This window comes from Polypterus senegalus, chromosome 4 (assembly GCF_016835505.1).
Source record: "Polypterus senegalus isolate Bchr_013 chromosome 4, ASM1683550v1, whole genome shotgun sequence".
Classification (NCBI taxonomy): domain Eukaryota; kingdom Metazoa; phylum Chordata; class Cladistia; order Polypteriformes; family Polypteridae; genus Polypterus; species Polypterus senegalus.
In genome coordinates this window covers 245,265,856-245,282,451 of record NC_053157.1, presented here as the reverse complement: position 1 = coordinate 245,282,451, position 16,596 = coordinate 245,265,856, and the positions used below count along the sequence as shown (strand labels likewise).

Below are 16,596 nucleotides of genomic sequence, written 5' to 3'. Positions count from 1 at the left end.
GAGAATAAGAAACAAAAATAGATCAATTTACCATACAGTACATACAACAACAAAATCAATACCATTTATGAAACAATTCATCAAAATAACAAAAAGTTTAAACAAAACAAACTCATTTAAGGCAGAAACGAAACCCAAAATGAAACATCACAGCTGACTTCAGTCCTCAAAGCTCTTCAACTTCTTGTGGTGTTCATGAGTGTCAAATTCACCATTTAATGTCCATCTTTATTAGTATTATTAGTTATTAGTAACTGAACATCTCAGTAGTGTGTGTGTTTTTTTTTGGGGGTGGGGGGGTCATGCTGGAGTGGGCATACGAGGGCACAGCGGACTCACAGGACACATGACAGAGCGCAGACACTCAGATGTTGAATGGAGAGCACTGCTCAGGTCTAAATGATCGATTTCAATTCCAGACTTACAAATCAAATATTCAATCCAAATCAACATCTTATTTGTTACTCACCCCATTGTCTTGAGAATTAAAAAGCATATTCTGACTTTCCTGCGCTATTAAGAAATGGATCATCAATACGGAGTGTTATATCTTCAGATCAGACAACACAGGAGATGTGACCAGAGGTGGTGACAAGTCAGAAGGTCACAGAGGAGCAGATTTGACAAATGTCAGTCATCCTTATTGTTTATTCACCAAACACCATTGGGAGTTTATTATACAAAATGTAAACAATTATTAGATTTGTATTTTGTTAAAACATAACGATTATTAAAATGATTAATTCAAATAAATGTTCTTTTCTCACAGAGAATCTTCCATAACCTAACAAAGCTGTGCTGTCCTTAAAGGTAATGATAATATTAAGAAATCTCCACTAAATCTCCATTTGATCAAACCCAAATCTTTCCTCCCCCTCAGCCTTGCCATTCATTTAATATTGAGAGTGGCCACTAGAGGGGCAGTTTGACTACAGAAGAATCAGCTCACCTGTCAGCTCTGAAGGTCATGTGACTGTGTGATTGTGTCTCCCTTATTTTGCTCTTAATTCATTTAAATCTTATCTTAATTAGTTTAAGATATAATATGTAAAGTTCTTTTTTTCAGGTGTTTTACTCTTGTGTTTTTACTTTATTCTTATTTATTTTAAACTGCCCTGTATTCTTTTCTCCCCTTCACTGCTGACCTTTCCCATGTGTGTAATATGGCGGGTGTCCACTAGAGGGCGCCACTGCACTTCAGTCCCACCCCTCAGTCCTCCTGTTAAAGTCTCCATTCGTCAGACTCTCTGATTGTTTCTCATTCTCTCCTTTTATGTTTCACTGCTCAGGATTTCACTGAATGCTTTCTGCTTTTATCTTTTAGATTTCCTTTTTGTATAAATTGTTGTTTAATATTCAGAGTGGCCACAAGAGGCAGTAGTGTGGCGACTGACCAATCAGTGACCCCTTCTGTCCATTCCTTGTCTTTCTTATCCAATTTTCAATTTCAGGTTTGTGGACATGGTGGACCAACCCTGGACGGGGTGTCAGTCCACTGCAAAGCCACACATGTGCACCCATGTCAAGTGTGTGCCAACTCACCAAGAATTCATTTTTTGAAGATGTTGGAGCTTTCAGGGTACCAAGAGTGACAAATCTGGGGACAAGGAGGAGGTGCAGTTTAAAGTTTAATGTGACATCAACTAAAACACCAAACTCTGTCAGTATGGCTAACATCTGACTGACTGGTGAGTCCTCGTCTTCAGACATTCACAGTGAATTCATTCTGAAGTGAAGGACCCTTTGAGTGACCAGTGGAGGGTTTCAAAATGTCTGGTGAGTGGACAACACTCCAGTCCCCTCTGTCACTCTCTGCTCCTACATATAGTCACTATTCAAGAGCTCTTCATACTGAGTCTGTATAGCGCCTTTCAGTTGTGCTGATCCAGCAGGACCACATGCCTGTCCTACTTAACAGGTGACATTCAGTGACACTTGGGGGCCTCAGTAACACTTGGGGTGTCAGCCTGTAGGACATGTGGCTGTGAATCAACAGTGACCCCTGCTGGTCAGACTGGTATTTGTATGTCTGAGCTGTCACCGCCCCTCACTTTGATACACACACCTGATTGGCTACTCAAACCCAATAATAATGGAGACCCCGACAGTTGCACTTGTCCCACATTCTTATCTACAAATTCAATCACAGAGGTGCTATTCCAGTAAATTTAATTTGACCCCAAACTACAAATACAAACAGGACATGTGCTTGTGGGGACATCAAGTGACCGGTGGGGGGTACTGGTCAGTGGTCACCTGGTGTCAGATGGCAGATTGTTACACTGGAGGTAAAATAGAAGCAAAACCCAAACCCTGGATAAAGTGGCTCAGTGAAGGAGGTGTTGAACCTGTGCAGGAGGGTCATTGTCTGTGAGACGCTATAAAATGACAGAGAGCCAGCAGGCCAGTCCAGATACACACCTATTCTGGGGCTTGAGGGGGCGCTGATTACAGTCTGCTGGTTATTGTGCCACACAGAGTACTGGGAATCAGACCACAGCAAACACCAGGACTTGTCATTCTTTCCCAGGCCGCACTCCTTGCTCTCTCCTTTCCTCCTCAGACCTTTATATGCGACTCCAATCCTCATGAGGCTTCCACTGCACTCCACCTCCCAGTAACAGCGAGTCCCAGTCAGAGCCTCTCTGCATAAAAATTGAGGCCAGCAGTCAAATCTGTCAGGATGATCATGATATTCAGTCTCTATCTCTCCACTTGTCACCTTCTTGTTCCCTTCAGACAGATGGAGGTTACTGTATGCCGTTTTGATGTCCAGTGTGAGTGGACAGAAGTCTGAAAGCAGAGAAAAGAAAATGAGTGAGGAAATCTGGGAGTGTGTAACAGGACTGGGGGCGGAGCACAAGACAGACAATTAACAAGAACCAATCAGAATCTTTGGATGTGGTCTTGTAGTCTTCACCTTGACCTGCTCAGCTGTGACCTTCGTCCTTTCCTCTTCTTCACTTGTCCACGTTCAGTGTGAGGCACACAACGACATATCACAGCTAAGTGAGGACTTTACTGAGTAACTGAAGACCCCTGAGATTCTCATTAGAGTGTCAGTTCTCATCCAGTGATGTCTTTTAACATCTAAGGTCTCGCAATATTCTCTTCTGTTATTTTCATTTAGTTTTATTCTCACAATATGTTAAGTTATGAATCAAGAACAAAGTGTTAGCTCTATGGAGAACAGAATGACCAAGTACTTTAGTCAGCTTTAACTTTTTTCACAGTAAAGCTGGGATTCTTTTATAAAACAGTCCTTTTGGCTTCATCTTTACACACAGAGACTGTATATGTAGATATTAATGGGAGTGGACATTGGGTTTATATGTGAAGCACACTGAGCTGCTTTCGTAGTGTGCCTTGTGCTGTGTAAATAAATAATTCTTAATCAATATTATAAAGGAATGACTGAAATAAAAAAGAAAAAAAAGATGAAAACAGAAAAGGAAAAAGGCAGAAAGTGAAATGAAAAAATGAAACAAAGGAAAAAGAACAAAGGAGATAGGACTTTAGTGACAGGAGGACCTGGAGTAGTGAGCAGAATTTCATTTTTATTTCCCATAAGTCCACTTGACACTTAGGTCTAACAGACTTCTTTGGTGCTTACCTGTCCTGAATCTAAATTTCCCATAATGCACCAGTCACAGGACCCACGTCACTTTCAGCTCATCAGTCACACCACACTCACATAATGCTTTCTGCTGGCTACACTTTCATATCATAAGCCTGTCCTGAGATATTAAAAGTGAAATGATGATAAACTCCATGAATTGACAGACTCACACTGTAAAAAGTCCTCTCTGCTTTGAGGTTCAGGAGGCTGTAGGGTGAAAACTGGAGTGTCACAACCTGAAAATACAAAGAAAAGAGAAGGATGGAGAATGTTAAGATGGAATTCTATAATGTTAAATTCTTACACATTTATTTTGAATGCAGTGCAGTTGAATAAAACAACAAGACATGCAGATCAAGTTTGTGTACTGAGCCCACCGGTGTGTGGATGATGACGTATGAGAAAGAAAAGAAAAACATCATTAACTGAAATGTAAGCTATAATAAGAATGTATGAAGAATGTGTTAACCAACAGTATAACATTAATCCTTTTATAAGCTGAGAAAAGATTCTTAAATTTTAACTGCCACATAGCCGTTGAAGTGTTGTAACCCTGATAGTGCAGAAGTATAGGAAAGTATATGTTTTGCAAAGTGCTGTCTCTGCCAAACTAGCCATAGCTGAATTGCATAGCCTAATTTGGATGGGGAACCTGGGACTTTGGGCATGCTGACTACTGTGTACTTCTGCACGTACTGATTTAATGTGTCATCTTAAGCTGCTTGTAAACTCTGTGTGAACTTAAATTGAACTGACATACTTCCTCTTTTTGTTTAGTAAACAAACTAGTATAAAACTGAGCTAATTTCCTTTTTTAGAGCAGGCACGCAGTCTGTATGGCATAGATTTTAGCTGACAGGCTCTGCAGAGTCTCTCTCTTCTTACCAAGAATAAAATAAATTGCTTTTTACTTTTTTATTGGTGTCTTCCTGCTGTTGTTCTTGACTTTCATCCACACGTGAGTTTAATTTACCAACATTTTGATGAGCCACAGACACATGTGAGGGTCTCAATTGTGGACTTGAACTCTGCTTTAGACACCAACATCTCAGAGCTCCATGATAAGAAACTGACCGAGTTCATCCTGCCCAGTCCAATCCACCATTGGATCTCAGACTTTCTTCCAGGTAGTAAACGGTGCCGGTGCAGTTGGGTGCACACACGTCTGACCTGTTAACCCTCGTCAGCTCACTTTCTGTTTTCCTCTCCTGTGTTGTCAGTTGGCCACAGCTCAGCAGTTCTGTTCATGACAGACATTGTTAGGTTCCATTTATGTTAATCGGTGCAGAACTGCTTTAGCTTACTGTGTGCTTAAACAAATCTGTACAGCACTTTATAAACCTCCACAGATTATGTACAATGTAAGGTCAGGTCAGGTTGTGGGATATGCACTGGTACAGCACGTTGCCTCACTCACAACATGATGAAACACCTTGAGATCCTGGCTGGCAAACCCCCATGTAGACACACAGTCCAGTCTCACCCTTCAGAAATGACCCTCAGTCTTACAGAGTCAGGTTTTAAGTGGGTGTCCCCTTGGCTTGGTCCAGCCACTCGGGTCCTCAACAATGAAGGTCACCCTCAGGTAATCACACCACATGGCCGTGGTGTCGTAACTGACGCTCCCTCAAAATGCAGGTCATGTTTCTCACTCACGGTCAGACCAGCAGTACCCAAGGATTCTCCAAAGAGACACAGCATACTTTTTACTAACAAACTCTGAATTTAGCACACTGTTTAATACGTCTACTCTGTGCAGGGCAGAAGTCATTTTTTTCTCCAATGTCCATAGACCTCTGAGTATTTCACTTTTAACTGACCGTATCACATTTCCAGAGGGTCACAAGTTTACAGACAATGTTAAAAAAAAGAAATACATTTTGCTTTTAAAAACTTGGGTTGTGGTTGCCACTAAAGAAACATGCGGGAATTTTTAAAGCCTTTTCCCTTTAGAAAGGGTTTTTTTTCACCCGCACAAAACCAAAGTAGCTGAGTGTTTGGAGGAGCTCTTGGAAAAGTTACTCGTAAGTGTTCTTGTTATTTGTATCTGAATTAGCATTGTGTAGGCAGGGGAGAAAGCAGAAGTAACTGATGTCGGCATCTATAAGTAAATAACCGCATCGTTGTCGTAACAGTAAGTCCTTAGTTTGCAAGAAAAGAAAAAAAGACTGTGGCTGACTTCAATGCAGTAAAGGTGAAGGCTCAGTGGTGTGTAGGTCAGCGGCCAGCGTTAAGACCCCTAATTAGGCACAAGGGGCTGTAGGAGCAGATAAGGTAGTAGAGTTTTACATATTTCTTTATTTTAGATTGAACAGATCTTAGCAGTCCAGAGGTAGAACAGTTAAGTGGGTGACAGCGTAAGGGTTCATTAATAGGGGATTATACCAACAGTGTGAATGGAGAGTTTTTAGGAAAGGAATAAGAGGAGCGCAAAGTTAGAAGAAAAGACAGAGAAAGTAATCTCCTAGAAGGACAAACAGCAGGCAGCTGAGAGGGAGAACAGTACAGGAGCTTAAGGGGACAGAAGGTGTAAAACAGCCGTAGCAGATCTTAGTGTTAACATTTGAAATAAATCATTTAATTTTAAGAAAAGAGAAAAAAAAGTTAAGGCAGTTTTACTTTTCCTAAATCAAATTTTAATAATGAGGCCAATGCAATGCAAGTCCTGTTGGATGCTGGACTTTTTAGATAATGTTTCGGAGGATCCAGACTTCTATGAAGTCCACATCTGCAGGAGATGACAGCTCATCCATCACCTTTATCTCAGGGTCATTAAACTGCCCTGCGTTGTAGTACAGACTTGGCGGACCTGGCCCAGGTGTCTTATAGAGAGATAGTGTGGACCCCCAAGGTGGCACAGGTGGAGATTCCAGACCAGACAGGTAGGAATAGGTGGGTCACGGTCACAAGGCATAAGGTAAACGGTGCACACTGCCTGGGGCATCAACCCCAGAATTAGAAGACTCAAACCGTTATCACATCCTTTGTCATCGAGTGTCTAACAGATTGCAGCAATGTCCATTGAACAGAGGAAACAAAAGCAAAAGAAACTGATGGCTGTAAGGCCTAACATGTCTGATGAGCCAAAGCAAAAGGAGCACAAAGTAAGAGGGATGTAAGAGCGAGCATGTCGGGTGGACAGAGCTCCATAAATGTGCGACATAATCAGAACAGATGGACTTACTATTGTACCAGTAGCCTGTTTTAATGAGTGGCTGTTTCACTATGCTAGGAAGAGATATATTGTGAACAGTAGGGGGCACTCCAGATCCACAAACACTCAACACAAACAGGTATGGATACATCTTAAAAGGAAAAGAGTCTTTTACTGTGGGAAAACTCTTCTTTTATAAGGATTTCCCACCACCACAGCCACAAGTACACTAACATCAATACTCTCTCTCTGTCTCTCACTGCCTCCTCCATTCATCTTGCAAGATGTGTCCTCCTTCCTCCTGATTCTGGCCCCCTGACTTGAGTTAGGCAGTATCTTCTATTTTAGCTGCCCCAGAAGTGATCTGTCCACTTCCATGTGAGGTGGAAACCCCATGACATAGGGATTCCCCAGTCATACACCTCCCCTTGGCGTCCTCCATGGGACCCAACAGAGCTGTCCTCTAAGACTACAATACCCAGCATGCCCTCTAGACCCCCATGCAGAAATCTGATACTGGGATCACTGCCATCTAGTGTCCTGGGGGAGATAAAGCCCTATGCAATCTGTCTCCCCCTGTCCTTCCATCCTAAAGATGTCCTGGCCGTCCTTCACAATACCAAGAACTCGGAATAAAAGCAGCTGCTTACTAAGTGAGTGTGATATCACTCAACTTGTTATAGTAAAGATCACTATAAAATTTACTTATAGAGAAAATTAAAAAATCTTAATGAGCAGGCCTTCTTCATGCATCTTACTGTCCTTGTTATTGTCACTCTGGTCCTCCTAATGGACTTTAACAATAAACACAACATGAGGAGACACTGTACCTGATGGAGTCAAAGGCAGGAAGTCCCACTGGCTGATCTTCTCCAGACACTTTTTCAGACCTGACAGCTCCTTAAGCAGGTCTTTTGAAGAGAAATCGGCAGTGACAGTGAAGTTGAGTGAGTCTCCATCAGCAGGAAGGACACAGAGAGGTGACAAAGTCTGCATCAGGAGAGAAGAGGGGATGAGGAGAAATAAAAAGTAACATTAATAAGAAGGACCTCCTCTCAAATGAGGATCAGCGTGGTGAAAAGAGAGTTTGGGTTTAGATAGATTACTTTTCATTCATTTATTGGTTATTTATAGGAGAATATTTCATTATAGTGGACCACAAGATGTCATGTGACTTGATTTTCAAAAAGATTTTCACGCAGGAATCCATAAGACGTGAATCATCAGACTGTAGATAAGTGGACTGAGGGGGCAGCAGACAGGTAGGTGAAGAACTGACTTAGCAGACAAAACAAGGCATTGGGCTCTTTAATATACTGAGATGAAGTTAATTAGATAGATAGATAGATAGATAGATAGATAGATAGATAGATAGATAGATAGATAGATAGATAGATAGATAGATAGATAGATAGATAGAGAATTAAAAATGCATTCTTAAGGGTGGCACGGTGGTGCAGTGGGTAGCGCTGCTGCTTTGCAGTTAGGAGACCTGGGTTAGCTTCCCGGGTCCTCCCTGCATGGAGTTTGCATGTTCTCCCACCTTCTGCATGGGTTTCCTCCCACAGTCCAAAGACATGCAGGTTAGGTGCATTGTCAATCCTAAATTGTCCCTAGCGTGTACTTGGTGTGTGTGCCCTGCGGTGGGCTGGGATTGGCTCCAGCAGACCCCCATGACCCTGTAGTTAACATATAGTGGGTTGGATGATGGATGGATGTATTCTTCATAAAGTTGTATTCCAAATACACAGACACTCTGTTGAGCCAAACAAGGCAATCCAAAGCAAACAAAGTTTTCAAACAGAATCCAAAGAGAGCTGCTGAAAAACAAAGCACAGGTTAAAAAATCCAGAAAATCACAAAAGCATAAGACACAGCTAGAACAACACAACAACTCAACAAACTCATACAGCACATTCACAGTGAAACTGTGGGAGACCCTCAGGGTTTATAGGGTGAAAGGGAAGCTCCTGGCAGTGATTGGCAGATGGTCCACCTCTTGGTGAGCCACACACAAAACACATGGAATGTAACACAGGCAGCTAGAAGGATCAAATACAAAGAATAATGCAGATACTCAACTAAATCAACATTAACAGAAATAAATTATCAAAAATGACATGAAACAGGACTTTGAACACAATGCAGCCTGAAAAATGTCACGGTCAGCATGTGTGTACAGGAGGGATTTCATTAATTTCTAATAAGCAGGAATTCTAGAAGGAAACAACAAAAGCAGATTAACATAAAACCATAAACTGAAGTGAAGGTCGGTCTGTGAGGTTGGCTCTCCTTCACTTCTAATTCTTCAACTGCCACCTCTGAGTCTGGATTGGACTACACAGTGTTGAGTGACACATTGTGTATGCCTACTTTCTTTGAACAAAAGACACATCCTAGTGGTCTGGACCTACTCCATTTAGTACTTTAGTACACTAGATGACACTGGTCTGTTTAATGTGAGTCTGCGCTAAATAAATTAGGTTGGATGAGTTTCTTCTGTCTGGGCACAGAAATGTGTGTGAAGACTTCTGACTCTGCTGGATGAGACATTTCTCATAAATGAATCCTGGAAGAACTGAGCATCAGGGAGTGTGCTACCTTGGACAGTCTGCCAGCTCATTCCTGGGTCAGATCCACACTTGCAATCACAATAAGCCAATTTGGGGTTTCTGCCAATAAACCAAACTGAAATGTGAAGATTTGGGGGAAGATCTGGAAAAACTGGAGGAAAGTGTGTGACTTATCAGAAACACTTGGGAGCCTTTTGTGCGCTCATCACAGTTCTGTAATCTGTCCTGTAGAACACACTTGTGAGACCACATCAGGAATATTGTGTGTTAGAGAAATGAGAAAACAGCACAAAGGAAAGTTGAGAAGAAGAAGAGAGACCAGACTGGACTGTGGGGTTTGAGCTGTGAGGAAATGCTGAAGGATTTGAATGTCATCAGTTAAAGGACAGAGACATGAGGAGGTGACATGACAGGAGTGTTTAAAGATAAAGATATGAAGGGAGCAGGTGTTTTGTTTAGTCAGGTGCCATCATTTAAAATGAAACTTATACAATGAAACTAACAATTTATACACATTTCATACAAATTTGCTTCCACAAACAAACAACTGCCTATTTTGTCTGCCTATCATGTAATAATAATAATAATAATAATAATAATAATAATAATAATAATAATAATAAGAAGAAGAAGAAGAAGAAGAAGAAGAAGAAGAAATATTATTATTTATTTATTTATTTATTTATTTATTTATTTATTTGTTTATAGACACCATTCCAGGCACACAAGAGCATCTTACAGAAAACATTAATAACAACAGCCACAATTAAGCCACAATTAAAATGAATAAAATATTACAGTACAATAAAACCAGAATAAATACAATAATAAAATTAAATATGCATTTATCAGCTAAAATTCATATAAAACAGAATAAGCAATCTTAAAAAGATGTGTTTTAAGATGAGATTTAAAGATGAGAAGAGAGTCGATATTATAAATATCTTGTGCAGAGAGTTCCAGAGGTGAGGGGCCACTCGACTGAAATCCCTAAACCTCATGGTAATCAGGTGAGCAGGAGGTATAATAAGATAAATAGAGGAAGAAGATCTAAGGATACAAGAAGGAATGGAGATGTGAGGAATATCAGAAAGATAAGGAGGTCCAAGATTATGGAGGGTCTTGTAAGTAATTAGCAGAATCTTATAATCAATGTGATATTTAATATGGAGCGGTGTTTTGTTATTGGACTTCTGTGCTCGTCACGGATTGTCCATAACGAACACCATGTTCAAGCATAAGGGTGTTCATATGTGCACTTGGCACCAGGACAACCTAGGCCTCAGGTCGCTGATCGACTTTGTGGTCGTGTCGTCAGCCTTGCGCCATATGTCTTGGATACTCGGGTGAAGAGAGGGCGGAGCTGTCAACTGATCACCACCTGGTGGTGAGTTGGCTTCATGGTGGGGAAGATGCCGGTCAGACCTGGTAGGGCCACATTGCTGGCAGTAAGTCGAGCCCGTTTCCAGTGAGAGTTGGACTCGCCAGGGCTGCCCTTTGTCACCGATTCTGTTCATAACTTTATGGACAGAATTTCTAGCGCAGCCAGGGTGTTGAAGGGGTCCGGTTTGGTGGACTCAGGATTGGGTCACTGCTTTTTGCAGATGATGTTGTCCTGTTTGCTTCATCAGGCCGTGATCTTCAGCTCTCTCTGGATCGGTTCGCAGCTGAGTGTGAAGCGGCTGGGATGAGAATCAGCACCTCCAAATCCGAGAGCATGGTCCTCAGCCGGAAAAGGGTGGAGTGCCCTCTCAGGGTTGGGAGAGATCCTGCCCCAAGTGGAGGAGTTCAAGTATCTCGGGGTCTTGTTCACGAGTGAGGGAAGAATGGGCGTGAGATCGACAGGCGGATCGGTGCGGCATCCGCAGTGATGCGGGCTCTGCATCGGTCTGTCGTGGTGAAAAAGGAGCTGAGCCGTAAGGCAAAGCTCTCAATTTACCAGTCGATCTACGCTCCTACCCTCACCTATGGTCATGAGCTTTGGGTAGTGACCGAAAGAACGAGATCGCGAATACAAGCGGCTGAAATGAGTTTCCTCCGCAGGGTGTCTGGGCTTTCCCTTAAAGATAGGGTGAGAAGCTCAGTCATCCGGGAGGGGCTCAGAGTAGAGCCGCTGCTCCTCCGCATCGAGAGGAGTCAGATGAGGTGGCTCGGGCATCTGATCAGGATGCCTCCTGGACGCCTCCCTGGTGAGGTGTTCCGGGCACGTCCAAACGGGAGGAGGCCCCGGGGAAGACCCAGGACACGCTGGAGGGACTATGTCTTCCGGCTGGCCTGGGAACGCCTTGGGATTCTCCCGGAAGAGCTGGAAGAAGTGGCCGGGAGAGGGAAGGCTGGGCCTCTCTGCTTGCTGCTGCCCCGCGACCCGACCTCGGATAAGCGAAGAGAATGGATGGATGGATGGATGGATGGATGGATGGATGGATGGATGGAGATTTAGTTCCTACCAGAAGACTTGTTTTATTACTATTTAATTTAATAAAATTAGTAGACAGCCACATGATTTAACTTTCTGCAGACAGTAAGAGAAGGACGAAGGTGGAAGAGTGGAATCAGGCTTAGTAGACAGATAGAGCTGGGGGTTATCAGCATAACAGTGAAAGTGAATATCAAAATACCTAAAGATACGACCAAGATGCAGAAGATAAATAATAAATAGAAGGGAGCCCAAGACAGAGTCCTGGGGAACACCACTAACAACTGGGCAAACTTGGGATCTGAAATGTTTTAGTTGTACAAACTGTGGATGATCTGAGAGATAAGATTTGAACCAGGCATGTGGAGTGCTAAAAATGACAATCGATTCTCATCTCTCAAGGAGAATATCATGAGATATTGTATTGAAGTCATGGCTCAGATCAAGGAGCACAAGTGTGGTCAACAGCCTAGAGTCAGCTGCCATTAGCAGGTCATTGGTGATTTTAACCAGCGCTGTTTCTGTACTATGAAATGGATGAAAGCCACACTGAAATTGTTCAAATAAATGATTGTCAGTAAGGTGAGAGTGAACCTGCACGGCAACAGTTTTCCAAGTGTTTAAAAAGGAAAGGTGAATTTGAGATTGATAATTATTAGATGGATAAATATTTAGATAGTAGGGATCTGCACCAGATTTCTTGAGAATTGGAGTTATCACATCAATTTTAGAAGATAAAGGAACAAGACCAGAAATAATGGTGCTAGTTAGATGCTAGATGCTAGTTATTAGAGAGGAAAGAGAAATCAGTAGGAACTGGAGCCAGCTGACAGGTAAAGGGCTTGGAATTTCTAATAATATCAGATATTTCAACCACAGTGGGGAGTTTAAAATAAAAATAGTAAGAAAAGAAGAAGAATGGGATCATAAAATGTTCCAAGTGCAGAATTTACAAGAGAAGTCAACTGCTGGTGGATATTTCCAATCTTCACATTAAAAAAGGTCATAAAAGAGTTACATTGATCAGTGCAGTTAAATTGAGGTGGGAGGTTGTCAGGTGGCAACAGATAAAGATAAAGAACTTTGAGAGTTTTACATAAATTGTGGAAATATTAGGAATATGTGAAATTGGACTGAGTGGTCTGTTCTTACCATTTGTAAAAACTCCTCAGGTCTCTTGATTTTGAAGTTTCTTAGGTCCCACACACCCCAGTCTGATCAAACTCCCTGTGAAGTGTTTCTCTCACCTGCAGGAAGTGGAGATAGTCCTTGATCTCTGAAAGCTCCTTTAGCTCAGCTTCTCTTGTCTTCTGCTCCATGACTCCTTCAGCCTTCTCAATTTCTCTCTTTTCTTGTTCTTTGATCCTCTCAGTCAGTTTCTTGTGGGCTTCCTCAATGCACCGTATCAGATTGCTGAAACTCTTATCATGTTCTTCCATCACTCTTTCCACAGAGAGCTGATTGGATAATAGAAAAATATAAAATTGAGTCACAAAATTAAAAAAAAAAAAAAACACAGTCCTAATACACTTTTGTTGGTATTCTGATGTAGTGATGGATAATTTGAATTAGGATAAGGGCGGTAGCAGACCCTTGGTACTTGGTTCTTTAGGTAGCAGCATCTTCTGAAGGCACCTGAAGGACCATATGGAGTGTGCCGTCTTAATAAGGGGTTCTGTATTATCTGTGAGAGTCATTGTCAAGACAGCTCTATTGTCCTGTGAGGACTCTGGAAGTGTTACAGACGTGTGTCTTTAAAAGAACCTCTCCTGGTCATTCTGGGATTGAGAGTTGAGAAGTAAAGAGAAGAAGAATTGGTATTGTGGAGAAAAGCTGATCTGTTGTAATTTAATTACAATAATGGTGTCTTTACTTTTTAACCTTCTCCCAACTGTATTCAATTGTAATCCTCAGAGTCGTGTCTTTATATTCCAGGTTGCTGCATTTCTATTTCTTTTATTTAACTTTTCATTATTACTAATAACTGCTACTGTGACTTATATTTGTACGGCTCACCCGAGTGTCATCTGGGTGAGGTTTATTGTGCAGGTGGGACACAGTCAGATGTAAGTGTAGGGTATGAGGTGCACACTGTCCAGGATCACCAACCCCAAAGCTGGAGGTGTTCAGCTGTTTTCAGGACCTTGCAGAGCTGCACAGTGACTCTGATATCTGTGAGACAGTAGGCAGGGATGAGGAGCTCTGAAAGTAGTCATAGTCAGGGATTCAGGTATTATAAGAATTGAGATGAAGTTTTCCTCCAGATACATAGAGTCTCACATGCTGTGTTGCCTTCTGGGAACACAGATAGAAAACCTTTGTGGATAGCTGGATAGGCTCCTGGCAAGAGCAGTGAAGGATCCAAATGTCATCATCAAGCTTGTCTAGTTGTCATTGTACAATTGAAATATGGAGATCAGACTGCCAGTTCAACAGGGCATATTGAAAGAGTTGGGTGCAAAGCTAAGAAGCAGAACTGACAATGTGGTCACCTCAGTATTTCCACCTATGCAACACACCAGTACAAATGGGGTTAAATAGATTAGAAGGCTTAATGCACATCTGAACATCATAACATTAGCACCACTCTTCTTTATGAGTTATTGTTAGGGGGAGTTAAGTCATCTTTAAGTAGTGGAATGAGAAACCTGAGGATGTTAAGATGTCGGTGTCTGAATTCCTAATGACTAAAACATGAAATACTGTCAGCAGTGAAAGGCTATGAAGGACACAATAAACCATCTTCTCTCCTTCTCCATCTCCCTCTCCTCACATGTCATCACCTGATACTCTGACACCTTTTTACTTTTTTTACTTACTTTTATATGAAGTATCGTCTTAATTCCACTCACCTTCATCTGTTCTATTGTTCTCCTCGTCTCCTTCATTTTTTTCTCTTTCTCCTCAAGTCTCCTCCTGATTTCACTCAGTGTCGCCCCCAGCTGTTTCTGTTTGGAAACACAAAAGGACACATGGGGGTCTCATCAGAATTCACTTGAACTTTTGGTGTCATTCTGAGTGCATACATTTGTACAAAACATTTGTTTTACATTCTATGACACAACTTACTGTTTCTGTCACTCTTGTCTTCATAATGTCACAGTAGGTGTCACAGAAATATTTGATAAAATAAGAATAATAACACAAAAGATTTGAAATAAAGGTTTAGTGTAACAGTTCAATTCAAGATGGAGTTTGGTTTTGAAGAGTGCATCAAATAAAGAAGACAGTCTGAAGGCTCACTGTTGTACGAGTCAGTCCTTGATGTTTAGATGACATCTGATTGATGATCAGGATATCAGACATTCACTCATAAAAACACTGGACTGTGCAGGATGAAGAAATGCTCACAGACCCAGGATAACTTGGACACATAACGGCTGCAAGTGTAGGATCTACAAGGCCATTGCAGAGTTCAGAGTTGTGAGAACTTTTTCAAGTGTTTGGTCATTTTAGGAGTCAAGTGAGATAACTGAGGCTGAGAAGACACGAGTGAGTCTGAGGAGTTCAGAAAAAAGTTAAATCTGAAGAGGAGTTTTGTGAGCTCAGATAAATCTATACTAATAAAAGGCAAAGCCCTGACTGACTCACTCACTCACTCACTCACTTACTCACTAATTCTCCAACTTCCTGTGTAGGTAGAAGGCTGAAATTTGGCAGGCTCATTCCTTACAGCTTACTTACAAAAGTTAGGCAGGTTTCTTTTCGAAATTGTACGCGTAACGGTCATAACTGGAACCTACTTTCGTCCATATATACGGCCATAGCCTGCAGCTCAGTCGCTGTGTGAGATGCGTCCCGTATCATCACGCCTCCCACGTGAGTGCCTGCCCATATAAGGTAAATAGAGAAGGCAGCAAAAGAATATGAAGCGAATGACGCATACAAGCATATTCATAGGTGCAGCTACTGCGGAAACAAAGCACACGGTGTAAACCGTAAGTTTAAATTAAGTTTATAGACACTCTGCTGCTGCCGTTTGTCATGCCTACGACGAATACGATATTCGCGAGATACAAGTTTAATGAGAAGACACGAGGTATAAACAAGACTTTTGATCACTTTGTAACTGAGTTAAAATTGCTGGTGAAGGGCTGTGCTTATGCAAATGAAGATGAGATGGTCAGAGATAGAATAGTGTTTGGCACAAACTCAGCAAAAGTGCAAGAGAAACCACCAAACACAGATAAGAGTGTCAAACAGGCATATCCAGCTTTAAATGGCTGAGGCCACACTTACTGTACATATCTGAACTTATCTGCATATTCATACCAGAGCGCACATTAAGATCTCATGATTTCAGTCTTCTAAAGAGTCCAAGGATTAGTAAAACAACAGAGGGTGTGTGAGCTTTACACTGCGGGGTCTTAAATCTGTGGACTGACCTGCCTGCTCATATAAGAGATGCCCCTTTACTCTCAGGCTGAGGACTCACCACTTTAGCCTGGCATAGCTGGTAGGGCTGACTGTTAGCTGTACTTATACATCTCTCTTTGTTAGTCATTTGTATGAAAGTGTAAGTAATATAATCATCATGAACTCTTACCAATCACCCGTTATTCTCTTTCTTTTCTCACTTCAGTATTCTGCTCTTCTATTTCTCAACTGCCAAGCTGTTTAGTTGCACATGACTAAAACACCTGAGGTATCGGGAGCCTTGGAGTTGAAGAGTTAAAGGACTGATCAGCCTGCCCAGCACAGACGTGTACAGTAGAAGGACCACAAGGAGGTGAAGGGCCAATAGGCTGAGGTCTTCAGACGTGTCACCGTCTCTGACTTTACTTCATATAAATGGCCATCGACCCTCCAGAGGTTAATTTTCTCCACGGATGAT

The 16,596-nt window shown here is 41.8% G+C and overlaps 1 protein-coding gene across 1 annotated transcript in view; it reads right to left on the bottom strand.

Moving 5' to 3' along the window:
- Positions 1 to 1,016: 1,016 nt before the first annotated feature.
- Positions 1,017 to 16,596, bottom strand: part of LOC120528985 (tripartite motif-containing protein 16-like protein) — a 33,052-nt gene continuing 17,472 nt past the window's right edge. Inside the window, exons 3-7 of the mRNA XM_039753051.1 lie at positions 14,615 to 14,710; positions 13,010 to 13,219; positions 7,604 to 7,763; positions 3,790 to 3,855; positions 1,017 to 2,793 (exon numbers count right to left, since the gene is read on the bottom strand). Coding sequence (XP_039608985.1) covers positions 2,246 to 2,793; positions 3,790 to 3,855; positions 7,604 to 7,763; positions 13,010 to 13,219; positions 14,615 to 14,710 — 1,080 coding nt within the window. The 3' untranslated portion in view covers positions 1,017 to 2,245. The remainder of the gene's footprint in view (positions 2,794 to 3,789; positions 3,856 to 7,603; positions 7,764 to 13,009; positions 13,220 to 14,614; positions 14,711 to 16,596) is intronic.